The 13,565-nt window shown below is 37.2% G+C and overlaps 1 protein-coding gene across 1 annotated transcript in view; it reads left to right on the forward strand.

Moving 5' to 3' along the window:
* The window catches only part of KIF24 (kinesin family member 24), a 59,641-nt gene that overhangs the window by 25,188 nt on the left and 20,888 nt on the right, over nucleotides 1-13,565 (forward strand). The window contains 3 exon segments of the mRNA XM_014557628.2: nucleotides 2,995-3,092; nucleotides 5,960-6,175; nucleotides 10,312-10,399. Coding sequence (XP_014413114.2) covers nucleotides 2,995-3,092; nucleotides 5,960-6,175; nucleotides 10,312-10,399 — 402 coding nt within the window.

Below are 13,565 nucleotides of genomic sequence, written 5' to 3' on the forward strand. Positions count from 1 at the left end.
CCCTCTTTTTCTTCCTTAAGTAGAAAGAAGAAAAGGGAGGTTCATAGCAAACATAGCAAATAAATATTGATCTCAGATTCTTTGGGTTTTATTTTAAAATTTATTCAGGAATTCAAGCAATAGGTTTATATGTTCTTTAATTAAATATCCTATCCTTTCAAATCTTCTGTTGCTTAGTATATATGATCATATACATGTAGTATGCTGTCCTTACCATTAAATTTTATATTAACATAGTAAGTGAAAAAACAAGGAAACAAATCTACATGTGTTTCAGTCCAATTTCTTAAAGAGAAAAGTATATAGGAAAAAAAGATGGTAATAAAATATATCAAAAAGTCAATAGTGACATTCTCTGGGTAGTAAGATGTACAAATTTTGATTTTCTTCTCTGTTATCCATGTTTAAAATTTTTTCTGCAATCAGCTGTGTTACTCTTATATAAAAAATACTTTTGAATGGGATAAATTTATCTATTTCAAAATCAAAAGGGTATGCAATGAAGAGTATCTCGAATCCCATTTCCTCCTTGAAGACAACCAGTATTACTTGTTCTAAGTGTATCTTTCCAGAGATAGTCTATAGATACATTTATAATCTGAAAAAAACTTATTTAAAAAATAAACTATGCAACTCTGATCACATCAAGGCTAAAGTGAATGTTAATCCAACCTCATTGATAAAATATAATTAAATGAAAGTGTATGTGATGCAAAGGACTTTATGAATCATAATCTTGCATTTTCACATATAAAAGATACTTAACAAAAGTACTAGAAAAATAATACTTCAATCCTAGTGGAAGGAAAAATACTAGTCCCTTTAATAAGTGCTTTCAAAGGCATTTACTCAAGAGTACTTACAGGAGAGGAAGAATAGCCATATACTCAGTGAAATAAAGCCCCCAAAAAAGTACTCCCACATTTACTTCTGTTTATTTTTTTCTTATTTTCCTTAGAAATGCAAGAAATGCTTTTGACTTCATACTTAACTAAAAAACCTACAGTGATATTTGAGCAAAGAATGTATTTGTCTCCTTGCTTAAAGACCAGTTATGAATTAGATATAAATCATGTCCATTAAAGTCAGATTTTAGAAATACATTTTACTCTTTATTATCGCCATTTTAAGCTTAATCAAAAGTATAATGAACCCCCATGTACCTGTCACCCAGATTCAACAGTTACATTTTACTGCTCTTAAAACCACTCACATTTTTCAGAGCACTAGAAGTTCACAGATCTCTTTATCATGCTGCACAGATTCATTTTTTTCTCACCCCAAACTTCTGGAGATTTTTTTCTAACAGATAAATTTGACTTTGTGGCCCCAATTTCTTCTCAGATCTAACAAATTTCCATTCTAATGTAATGGTACATGAAACAGAATCGAACTTGAGGTAGTGACCCACAATAAATTGGCTAAAGTCTACTTTTCTAGATTTGCCCATAAAATTTTTTCTTAACTGAATATTTAGAACAGACCCAAAAGGTAGCAGAAGGTAGGGCCTCATCTCTCAATCATTGTATATGGACTGCCATTATGCTACATGAAAGTATTAGTATTTCTTACTCAGATATGGTTGGGCGGCCAACATGGTAAGCCTCTAAATTATGTAAATAATTATGGCTGCTGAACTAATGTTTTCCAGACCCAATTTAATGTGGTCCCCTATCTCTCTTCTTTCAGATTACTATGGTTTTTCACTTGGGAATTGTCTTGAACCCCTTTCTCTCCCCAGCATCCACACTCAGTCAGTTGCCAAATTTCTCATGCATCAATCTCTTTTGTTTCCATTATCATCGTCTAATTGAGACCCTTCTTAATCTCACCACTGAATTACTAGTGTTCTTGTTCCTGATCCATTCATAGTATGAAGTCTTCCAATAAAGTGGCTTAGATTATCCCTTTCCTTTGCAAAGTCTTTCCACTTTTACTGAATTAAATATAAGCATTCCACCCCTCCCTTAAGGCTGGTATCCGAAAACCGCTACAACATAGTCCTAACTCATTATTCTAGTCTTCTATTTCACTTTTCTACCTAACAAGTTCCTGTATTTTAGACACGTTGAATCCTCCCTGTCCTCTAAACATTTTTTGTGCTTTCCTGCTTTGACTCTTTGCTCATGTTTCCCCAGTGCCTTGAATACCTTCCCTGCCTCAGTCTCTACCTCTTAAATTCCTCTTCTTCCCCCGTGGCCCATTTTTCAGTACAGTCTTTTTCATAATGTCTTTCCCAATCAGAGAAGATTGTTTTTCTTTTGTTCCGCACGTACTTTATCTCTCAAGTTTTTTCTGCCTCATGGTCATTTGTATACTTGTCTGGATTAACATCTTTAAATAGTGAGGTGGTGTAATGGAAGGGTAATGTCTGTATCTTTGGGTCCCTTGGAAGTGTCTGCTGCAATATACGTGCTACTAGCTGAGCAGTAAATATTTATGGAATTCTGAGTTAAGCTATGTGATTAGGGAATGAAGATCTTCCTCTAGAATTCCCCCCAAATTTCAAGTATGCTGGCCCCAGCTGAGCTATGAGGATAATCTCCATAGAATTCAGTTTCTTTCCTACGCAGTAGGAGGATTGGCTCACTGGTGTCCTCATCAGTTTACTTCCCTTAAGAGAGAACGAAAATTGTGTGGCTTAATTTTTATATAATAAGAATATGTTGAGGGGAGCATATAGCTAAGTGGTAGAATGTGTGCTTAGCATACATGAGGTCCTGGGTTCAATCCCCAGTACCTCCATTTAATAAATAGATAAAGAAACCTAATTGCCTCCTTCTCCTAGTAAAAAAAATGGTTGTCTACAGAGATCTCAAGTAAAAGAAGGCTCTGTCATTTGACAGTTAATGATTGCTTATTTATCTCTAAGTTTGTCATGGACAGTTACGATAGTTAAAAATATATTTGCACCTTTATCATGTATTAGCTAGAATAGTGGTGAAGAAAATCCAGTAAGTGTCTCTTTCTATAAAAATCAAATTTCTTTTTCAGCATGTTTTTTATTTTGATGAAGTCTTTGGTGAGGCATGCACCAATCGAGATGTATACATGAAGACTACTCACCCACTCATTCAGCATATTTTCAATGGGTATGATAGAAATTATTTGCTTATCTTGCTTTGTATTTTCTATTTTCCATAAGTCTTATTTTTTATAAATACCACTTATGCTTTTCAATTGTTTTGAATTAAATGTGAAATTGTGTTTTGACCTAGTGAATTAGACTCTTGTGGAAAATTCAGTGTCTCTATTTATTGGATTCATAAAGCATTTAGAAATATTCAGCAAAATTTCCTTTTACACTGATAATATTGATTCTCTGTGCTTAGTGAAAAAATATAAGCTGTCAACAATACTATATCATCAAAGTCCTGAATAAAAAGGTTTAAGTGGTTGTACTTAGTTTGAACTTTTGATGATAATAGGAATCATGTATTCTGGCTATAGTTTATTTTTTTTCACTGGAATAAGATAAATGACTATTGCCCATTTTTTATAGATGTATTTTTTAAATTTTGAAATAATTGTTCACACTTAATATTAAATGGGTCAGAGTAGGTACAAGGGGCTTCTGTTGTGTATTTAAAATGTAGTCAGATACAGAGAAAATGCTGAACAGCCTGCTAGAGTCGCTGATTTCAGAGTGTTTTTCGTTTTTATTCTTTAAAATAACTTTTATAACTTTAAAAAAATTGAGGTATAATTTACATACATTAAGATGCACAGAAATATTTAGATTTGATAAGTTTTGATAGTTGTATGTATCCAAGTAATCAATACCTGGAACAAGGTATAGAACATTTCCATCACCCTAGAATGTTCTCTTGTGTCCCTTTTTAGTTAATCCTCCTACCTTCACCACCAGGTCTTATATAATGACTGACTTGCTTTCTGTCACTACAGATTAGTTTTGCCTGTTCTAGAATGTCATAGAAATAGAATCATTACAATATGCATTTTATGCCTGGCTTTTTTGCTTAGCATAATGTTCTTTGATATTAGTACATGTTGTTGCATGTATGTATAGTTTTATTGCTGAGTAATATTCCCTCCTGTGAATGTACCACAGTTTGTTTATCCATTGTCTTGTTGATGAACATTTGGGTTGTTTCCAGTGGAGTATTTTTAATAAAGCTGTATGAACATTTTTATACAAGCCTTTTTATGGGCATGTTTTAATTTATCTTGAATAGAAACCTAGAAATGGAATTGCTGGGTCATAGGATAGGTGTATGTTTATAAGAAAGTGTTCAACAATTTTCCATGAATTATTTTATATTCCCAACAGCAGTGTTTGAGAATTGTAGTTCTGCATCCTCACCATATTTGATATTGTCAATCTTCTTTATTTTAGCCAATTTAATGGGTATGGAACTCTATTTCATTGTGTTTCTAAGTTTTAATTTCCCCAGTGTCTAATGATACTGAGCATCTTTTCATGTGCTTATTGGCCATTCAGATATCTTCATTTGCCTGTTTTTTTGTGTTATCTTTTTATTGTTGTGTAGCAATTTTTTTTTTCAATGAGCAGGCTAAAAAAGTGAAATCTCTTTTAGGTTCAATTTCTTATGCACCAAATTTAGGGAGTGCTTTTTGAGAGAGCAGTTTTCTAAAATAAGTTAGAATTTTTATATTAAGACATTACCAATAAAAAATAAGAGAGTTGCAAGTTAAGTGAAATTATTAGGTAAGTTCTGTAAATGTAATAGGAGATTTCTTCATCTGTTGTTTTTTGAAAATAAGTCATCAGTAAAATGCTCAGAAGATAAGGTAGATATTATTCTCTACTCTAATTCTGCTAGATGATCTTCAGTGTGTTCAGATTTTCCTCCTGAAATTCTTTTCTTAACTGTGGCTCTGCCTGTATATTCAAGTGCTTACACTTCTGGGAGCCATGGTTTAAAAGACAAGGAGTAAATGATCTCTGCTTAAATCTGGTTAGCTCCCCTCTTTTGATTCTCACACTTTCATGGTTCCTTTGCTCTTAACATTTCACTCTTTTTTTGGTTTCTGTCTGTCTGCTATGTATTCATCTCTCTGCCTCCCCCTCCCCTGTGTCCATAAATACTTTTTTCTTGCTGCAGGTAGCTACTTTTATCATTAATCCATGTGATTCCCGTTCAATAGTCTGCAATAGCTACTTACTGCATAACATTATGTTTACTCTCTCATTAGTACTACACAATACTAGGACTACATAGTACATAGGACCCACAATACTCAGGTAATCTTGGCTTCAACTCGTCCTAAAACATACTGTGACTGGCAAATTGGTCTCCAAGTTCTCCTGTCCACCTCTTATTCTGCAGTTTTGTACACTCATATGGGTTGTGTGTACACACACATAGCCACATGCAAGAATAAGGACTCTCACTTAGAATCATAGGACATCAGGGCCAGAAGGGATCTTAGAAATCAAGTAACCCAGTAACTTATTGATAGAAATGAAAATTGAGACCCTAAGAGATCTTTTGTGAGTCCTTTAAATATTTTGCTTAAATTTATTTTACCTCTATCTGAACTTCCTTAATATTCAAATGAGTGGTCACCACTATCCTATTTATTGTATGATCTTCTATTATTCATTGTATTTAATTCTCTATTACTTCTTTCACCAAACTTATCTTTCAGAATTAACTTTTTTTTCCCCCTCTGGGATCCCCTAAAGCACCTAGCATGTGGTCTTTGTTTGCTTATCTCCTAGAGTTAGTTGTCTTATGGTCTTACCAGTTCCATAAAAAATTTCTATTAAAAAACTCATGTACTGCTTTGAGAATTTTTTTCCTCTTCCCATGTTTTTATAATGTAAAGCCCTCTTCTCCTTAAAGGACTCTATGTTTTATACCTAATTTTGTCAAGGATTCTTTTTCTACCTGTCTTTTGTCATTTAAAAATATGTGTGTAGATTAGCATTTCTCTTAATATTTAAAAGTAATACAAATAATTCTTCCCCCAGAGGCAATGCCACTTGCTTTGCATATGGGCAGACAGGTGCAGGAAAGACTTACACCATGATAGGAACACATCAGAACCCGGGACTGTATGCTCTGGCTGCCAAAGACATCTTCAGACAGCTAGAAGTGACCCAGCCAAGAAGGCACCTCTTTGTGTGGATCAGCTTCTATGAAATCTACTGTGGACAGCTTTATGACCTCCTAAATAGAAGGAAAAGGTATTGGATATGAATGGGAAACTGTAAATCTGTTCTTTATTGTTTTAAGCCAGAGTCCCACTGAACCATGGGATTTAATGAGAAGCTTTGGTACATTAATGCCCTTTTGTGAAATGAGAGTCTCCTGAATCAGATGCATATTTTTTTAAACTGTCAACTCAGCTAGAGAAAAACATAAATTAGCCTTCTATTAGTATTTAAGTGATCAATATCCTAATGTTCATCAAAAAACTGTATCCCTTTTATTTTGGTCTATGAAAAAGGTCATAATTTCAGGAAGTCAGGAAACCAACATGTACTTAAATCCCTTCCTATTCTTTTGAGCTATTATTATGCTGGGAGAACTATAAATAATGTTTGCAACTTTCTCTTGTTTTTCCTCTCAGTAATCTTAGGGTAAGCTTAATGATAGTTTTCTGAAATCAGTAAAAAGAAAATCTTTTCTTTACATTAGACTTTTAACTCTTATAAGGCTTAAACTGTTGCCCTTGCAATATAATTCAGTACTTTAGAAATGTATTCAGTAACTGGTTTTTAAATACCTATTGTGTTTTTCTGGCATAAAGTTTTGTTCTGGTTGAAACAGATGATTTTTACTGAGTAGGAGGCAACAAAATTGTGAAGGTATGCACTGACTGGGAGAATAAGGAGGAGAGAGAGGGAGTAGGGGAAGGGGAAGGATAAAAGATTGTCATAACAGAATTAACCAGACCTGAGACATTTTGGGAGCAGCCACACCAGGTGGAGAGGAGTGAGTTGAGTCTGAGCATGATAGAAGTCTGGGGAAACCAAATCAGTGAAAGAGACTAGCCCCCAGCAAAGGTATCTAAGCCCCTACAGAGCTGTCCAAAAGGTCATGCAAGTTTTGTGTGCTCCAGGCAAACACTGGAATGGAGAGTAGGGGTGGAGGAGCAGCTCTAGTTCAGCAGGGAGAGCATGATAAGGCAGCCCCCATTACAGAGGGGCAGTAGGGTATTGGGTAGCAGAACTGGAGAGGTCACCAAAGTGGGCTTAGGCAGTCCGCCATCCTGTGGACTATTCCAGAAAAAAAAAAAAAAGAGACCTTTACAGTCTCCCAAGGCAATAAAAATAAAAGCAGAAATAAACAAATGAAACCTAATTAACCTTATAAGCTTTTGTACAGCAAAGGAAACCATAAACAAAACAAAAAGACAACCTATGGACTAGGAGAAAATATTTGCAAACAATGCTACTGACAAGGGCTTAATTTCCAGAAAGTACAAACAGCTCTTGCAACTCAATAACAACCCAATCAAAAAATGGGCAGAAGACCTAAACAGACGTTTCTGCAATGAAGACATCTAGATGGCCAATAGGCACATGAAAAGATGTTCAGTATCGCTAATTATCAGAGAAATATAAATCAAAACTACAATGAGGCATCACCTCACACCAGTCAGAATGGCCATCATTAAAAAGTCCACAAACATTAAATGCTGGAAAGGGTGTGGAGAAAGGGGAAACCTCCTACAGGGTTGGTGGAAATGTAATTTGGTGCAGCCACTGTGGGAAGATAGTAAAGAGATTCCTTTAAAAACTAAAAATAGAGTTACCATATGATCCAGCAATCCCGTTCCTGGGCATATATCTGGAGGAAACTCCAGTTCAAAAAGATACATGCACCCCAATGTTCATAGCAGTACTATTTACAATAGCCAAGACATGGAAGCAACTAAAATGTTCATTGACAGATGGTTGGATAAAGAAGTTGTGTATATATACACAATGGAATACTACTCAGTCATAAAAAAGAATGAAATAATGCCATTTGCAGCAACATGGATGGACTTAGAGATTATCAAACTAAGTGAAGTAAGTCAGACTGAGAAAGATAAATATCACATTATATCACTTAAATGTGGAATCTAAAAAAATGATACAGATGAACTTGTTTACAAAACAGAAAGACTCACAGACATAGAAAACAAATTTATAGTTATCAGAGGGGAAAGTGAGGGTATAAATTAGGAGTTTGGGATTAGTAGATACAAGCTACTGTATATAAAACATAAACAACAGAGTCCTAGGGTATAGCACAGGAAACTATATTCAGTATCTCATAATAACCTATAATGAAAAAGAATGTGTGTATGTGTGTATATACATACATGTATATATATATGGCTGAATCACTGTTGTACACCAGAAACTAACATAACATTGTAAATCAACTATACTTCAATTTTTAAAAAGTAGGGGGCCTTGAGTATGCCACAGTTCAGAGAATGTGCAGGTGTTGGGGGCTCTATCGTGACACAACTGCCAAATTAAGGCTGCTGCTACTCTGGGGTTGCTTTGGGGAAGGGTTGCTTTTCTTTTCTACCCTCTCTATGTTGGTTTTGAAGCCTCAAGTTAGCTCCATCACAGCTTTTCTTCCAAGCCCCAGTGCCCTTATTAGGAGCCCTTTCCAGTCAGAATGGCCACTTTCTTTAAAGAACAGTTGGCATGAGAGTAAAAGCCACTGTTATGCTGTGTATGTGTGTGTGGTTTGTTTGTATGAAGAGACAATCAGTATGTCCAGCTGTTTGTGAAGGCAGTTCTTTAATGAATGACCCTGATATACCACCCTGTATTTTTGCATTCTCTATTTGTAGCCAGGGGTATGGGAATATGCTAACTCCTGGGTTTAAAGCTTCTCTAGGGCTCTCTAGGGAAGACCCATACTTACTGCAGTGTCTTGGGCTGTGGGATCACTGTTTTGGGCGTTTTTTAATGTCTCTGGTTAATACCTCTTTATTTCCTACCTTTCTGAGACTTCTGAAATGTCCTGCTCCACTGATGGCACCCTTTCTTGTTTGTTTAGAGCTGTTAAGACTTAACTTTTTTTTTTTTAATAAACTATATTTTCTATAACAAGTGGGGCTTTGACAAAGGTAGATAGAAGTATATAGCTCAGTCTATGTCTTAAACTAGAAACCAAAATTTAAAGATCTTAAAATTAACTCTTTAAAGTAGAGGATAAGTTTTTATACCTTTGCATAAAAAGTGGTAGAAATGTATTTCTTGCTTCTATGACTTAAAAATATAGCAGTACATTCTCGGCTGTTCATCAGGAACCTTTCTGGGGTGAGTTCAGGGTACAGGGCCTGGGGAGGATGCTCAGGAGTAGTGTGAGGGCTCTGAGAGCTAGCTCCCTCTTTTATTCCAGAAGCCTGACTGTTCCAATTGGTTGTCTTCTGACAGGTCATGGGCCTTGGTAAGGCTGTTTTCCTTCAGTCCTTCTGTAAAAATTTGGAAACTTGGGGTGAGGTATAGACTGAAAAAATTCTTTAGAGAAAATCATTTCTTTTTTGGCTATGAAGTGAAATTCCATTATTAATTTTAATCAGTATCTTACCAAGGGAGAAAATAATCTTAGTTTCTGATAGATTCAATACACGCGCCTTGTTGGATCTAGTTTAATGACTGTGGTAGACCACAACCACTCATTACGTTACACGCGGGCCTGAGGCTTTCATTTGCAGCACCAGTTCTTCCCAGCTGCCTTAGAAAACGTATCAGGACTCATACTGCAATTAGTAAAATAAAACCCTACTCATGCTGGCTTAAGCATTTAGGGAAATCATTACATTAGCTCATGTATCTAGAAAGCCTAGAGCACAGTGAGGCCTAAGGGTCTTTTTACTCTAGGAGTTCAGGGATGTTATAAAGACCCAGTTTCTTTGCATCTCTCTGCTCTGCCTTATATGGTGTTATCTTCATTCCAAAATTGTCTCTTTTGTAGATGCAAAATGGCTGCCACTGTTCCCAAGGCCACATGCTTTCACTTCCTGAGAGAAAAAGAGAGCTCCTCACCCCCAGGCACCTAACACCCAGAGACTAGGACTTTATTTTCAGCAGCAGAGATCCCATCTCCACTCCTAAACCAATCATTGTAGCCGGGAAAGCACCATCCACAGATTGGCATAGGTCTGGGTTATACGCTCATTCTTTTCATTGTAGCCAGAGATGCTGATTTGTTTGCTGGAGTCAGGAGGTGTGGGGGTGGGCAAGGGGAATGCACATCAATCCCACCCAAACAGAAAAACTGCTGCTTAATGGGAAAGTGGTGGGATGGTGTCTGGGGAGTCTGTTACAGGAGCTCTGCCGTACCAACCGTGCTCTCACATCTGCAGGCTCTTCGCAAGAGAAGACAGCAAGCACGTGGTACAGATAGTGGGACTGCGAGAGCTTCAGGTGGACACTGTGCAGCTTCTCCTAGAGGTAATTCTTCCTCCTTTACTATCCCACCAGAGCAGCCAAAGTACAGGGAAAGACTTCATTTTGCTATCTAGCAAGTATGATGGACTCAGATTTAGGCAATGGGCAGTGACAAACATGCCACTTCACACTTATGAAATATGAACCCTCCCCTGAAGGATGGCTCCTTTTACTGCAATGTTGTCTCAACACCTTGGTAGTGGGAGGTGGAGCATGCAGGAGAGCTTAATGCATGAGAGGACACTTTGGGGCCAGTTTCAAAGGCTGCTGCTATGTATTTTTATGGTAGTGGGCTCTAATAAAGGCTTCTGGAAATAGGAAATACTCTTATTTTAAATATTTTAATAGGTGATACGATCACATGGATTTGAAATTCAAAAAGTACAATGAAAATATTCCTTCCATTCCCTTTTCCTGAGACAATTTATTTTCTAGTTTTTGCATATCCTTCCCAAGGTATTTGAAAATCTGCTTTTTCATATTCGCCCTTTTAAAATATACAAGGTAGTGATTTTTTTTAGTATTTTCAAACAGTTGTGCAGTCATCATCACTATCTCATTCCAGAATATTCTCATCACACTCAAATGAAACCCTATACCGTTAGCACTTACTTCTTATTTCCCCTGCCCCTGGTGCCAGATAACCATTAATTTCTATCTCTATGGATTTACCTATTCCGGTCATACCATATAAATATAATCACATAATATACAACCTTTTGTCTCTGGCTTCTTTCACTTAGCATAATATTTTTGAGGTTCATCCATGTTGTTGAATGTATAGTACTTCATTCCTTTTTATGGCCTAATAATATTTTATTGTATTGATATACTGTATTTTATTCATCCATCAGTTGATGGACATGCAGGTTGTTTTAACTTTTTGGCTACTATGAATAATGCTGCTACGAACATTCACATATAAGTTTTTATGTGGACATATGTTTTCAGTTTTCTTGAGTATATATGCCTGGGAGTGGAATTGTTTAGTCATACTTTTTGAGGACCTGCCAAACTGTTTTCCAAAGTGGCTGCACCAATTTTACATTCCCACCAGCAATGTATGAAAGCGGGTATTATTTTAAAAGCTCCCAAGGTGATTCTAACACACAGCCATTATAGTCATTCTAGTATATCTGACAAGCCTGGCTGGAGTCAAAGGGAGAAGGCTGGAAGAACAGGCTGGGTACTTGACAATACCCTCCTTTAGAACAGCTTCACAGTACACCCCTTGAGGGACTTTGGTGTGTGAAATGGTGGGATGGCCCACCATTGATATGTGTGTTTTTCTAACAGTTTCTTTTTCCTGGGACAAATAGGTGAATTTTCTCTAAGGTCTGGGACCATGTATTTGTGTGATTATCAGATTCCTGAGTTCTGGGATCCAAAATCCAAGGATGGCACCTGTGTGTGGCTATTTTAGATAGTCACCCATGAGCCCCTTTACAGTGATTGCAAAGGCAGGACAGAACCAAAGTGTGTGGTACGTGTTGAAGACTGTGACCATTCTTAACCTGTCCAGAGCTCCCTCCGCTGTAGAGTCCTAAAGAAATTATTTCTCATACACCTGTTCCCTGTGGTCCTCTTGTCCCTATCTGCCGTAGCCATTCCTTCATTTGGCTTGGAGTTTCAGGGGCATTGGTTCTCATGATGCTGTTGTCCCTGAAAATTAGATCAATCAAATGGGAAAGGATGAAATCCTAAAAAGAAGTCCCTTGGCTGTGGGTCATAACTGTGTTAACGGGCAATCTGGTGTCAAATCAGTCTCACTCTGGGAGAGTTTATGGCACCGCTGTATCCTAAGGTATGTTAGTCAACATAGTATTGTCACTGATACCCTCAGTCTGTAATGCGTATGAGGTACAAGAAGGGAGCCAGCTGAGATGAAAGTGGAAAGTTGATATAAATTATGGATATCTGACATGGTTACCCTCATAAACATTTATTGACTTGAAACAATAGCACTTGCTAACTTAGGTGTCACACTTTCACTCTCCCTCAGGTGTCACTACTCACTCTCACTCAGATATCGCCCATGTGTTTGCTCAAGTGTCACCCTCAGGTATCACCTTCATGTGCGTCACCATCACAGATCACCCCCAGCTCACTCAGGCATGGCCATTTGTCGCCTGCCCTTGCAACTGCAGCTTCATTTTCCACACAGGACTGTCATTCCTCCAGGAACTTTTTCCTTCCAGGTGTATTTTGTTACCTGATTTTACCAATGCAGGCACCAGGTTTTCCCTGCCTTTACGGAGGACTCAGTGACCCATCCAGATTTGGAGTCAAGATTTTGTCTGTCAGGCAAACAACTGGCATTTTTTTCAGTTGCAGAGATTTTCTGGTTTTTTAGTCATTCCTACTGACATTTCACATACTTCTGTGTATCCATTCCCAAACTTCTAATTAATGTTTTGTCATTGCCTTGGCTGTAGTTGGTAGCAGAGGCCCACAGAGCAAGAGCTTCCCCTAGAGGAGCCTCAGCTGTATGCCAGTGATAGATGCTTAGTCTCTACACAGTGCCTATCATACTGAAGTACTCATAGTCCATCTTTGGTATTTGTGCAGGGAGCTTAGGATCAAAGCCTTATAACCAGACAAAGCTGAGTCCCAGCACCGTGTGTCCTTGAGTATGTCCTTTACCTTTCTGAACCTGAAACATGTGGATGATACTAGATGATAGGGTCGGGTGATAGAGAAGGAGATGTAATAAGGTACACATAATGCTTACGGGGATGCTAGTTCAATTTGTCAGGTCTATTACTCTCATTACTAAATCCCTGAATATTTCCCAGTGCCACAGAATTCAGCAGTTGTCTCTACTTTCTATTGTAGCAGGTCCTCATTTCACTACTCACATAACATGTTATGTCTAAGGACCTAGATTTTAAAACTTGCCCAATAGACTTTAGTTATGGAACAAAGAACTTGAGAAGGAGGTAGTGAGCAGAAAAGGGGGCCTCGTGATTTTTAGAATGATTGAATTTTGCTCTGCTCCTAAGCTTGCATTTCCTCTAAATAGATTGCATCTCTTTTTCTTCTTTATTCCCTTCCTTCCTACGTTCCTTCCTTCTTTTTTAAATTTTTAATTGTGCTGGGGAGCCCATGGAATCTCATGTTGATCCGTAAAGCTCTAATTCCTTATGAAACTGATTATTTTACATTTTGT

Source organism: Camelus ferus, chromosome 4, assembly GCF_009834535.1.
Source record: "Camelus ferus isolate YT-003-E chromosome 4, BCGSAC_Cfer_1.0, whole genome shotgun sequence".
NCBI lineage: Eukaryota > Metazoa > Chordata > Mammalia > Artiodactyla > Camelidae > Camelus > Camelus ferus.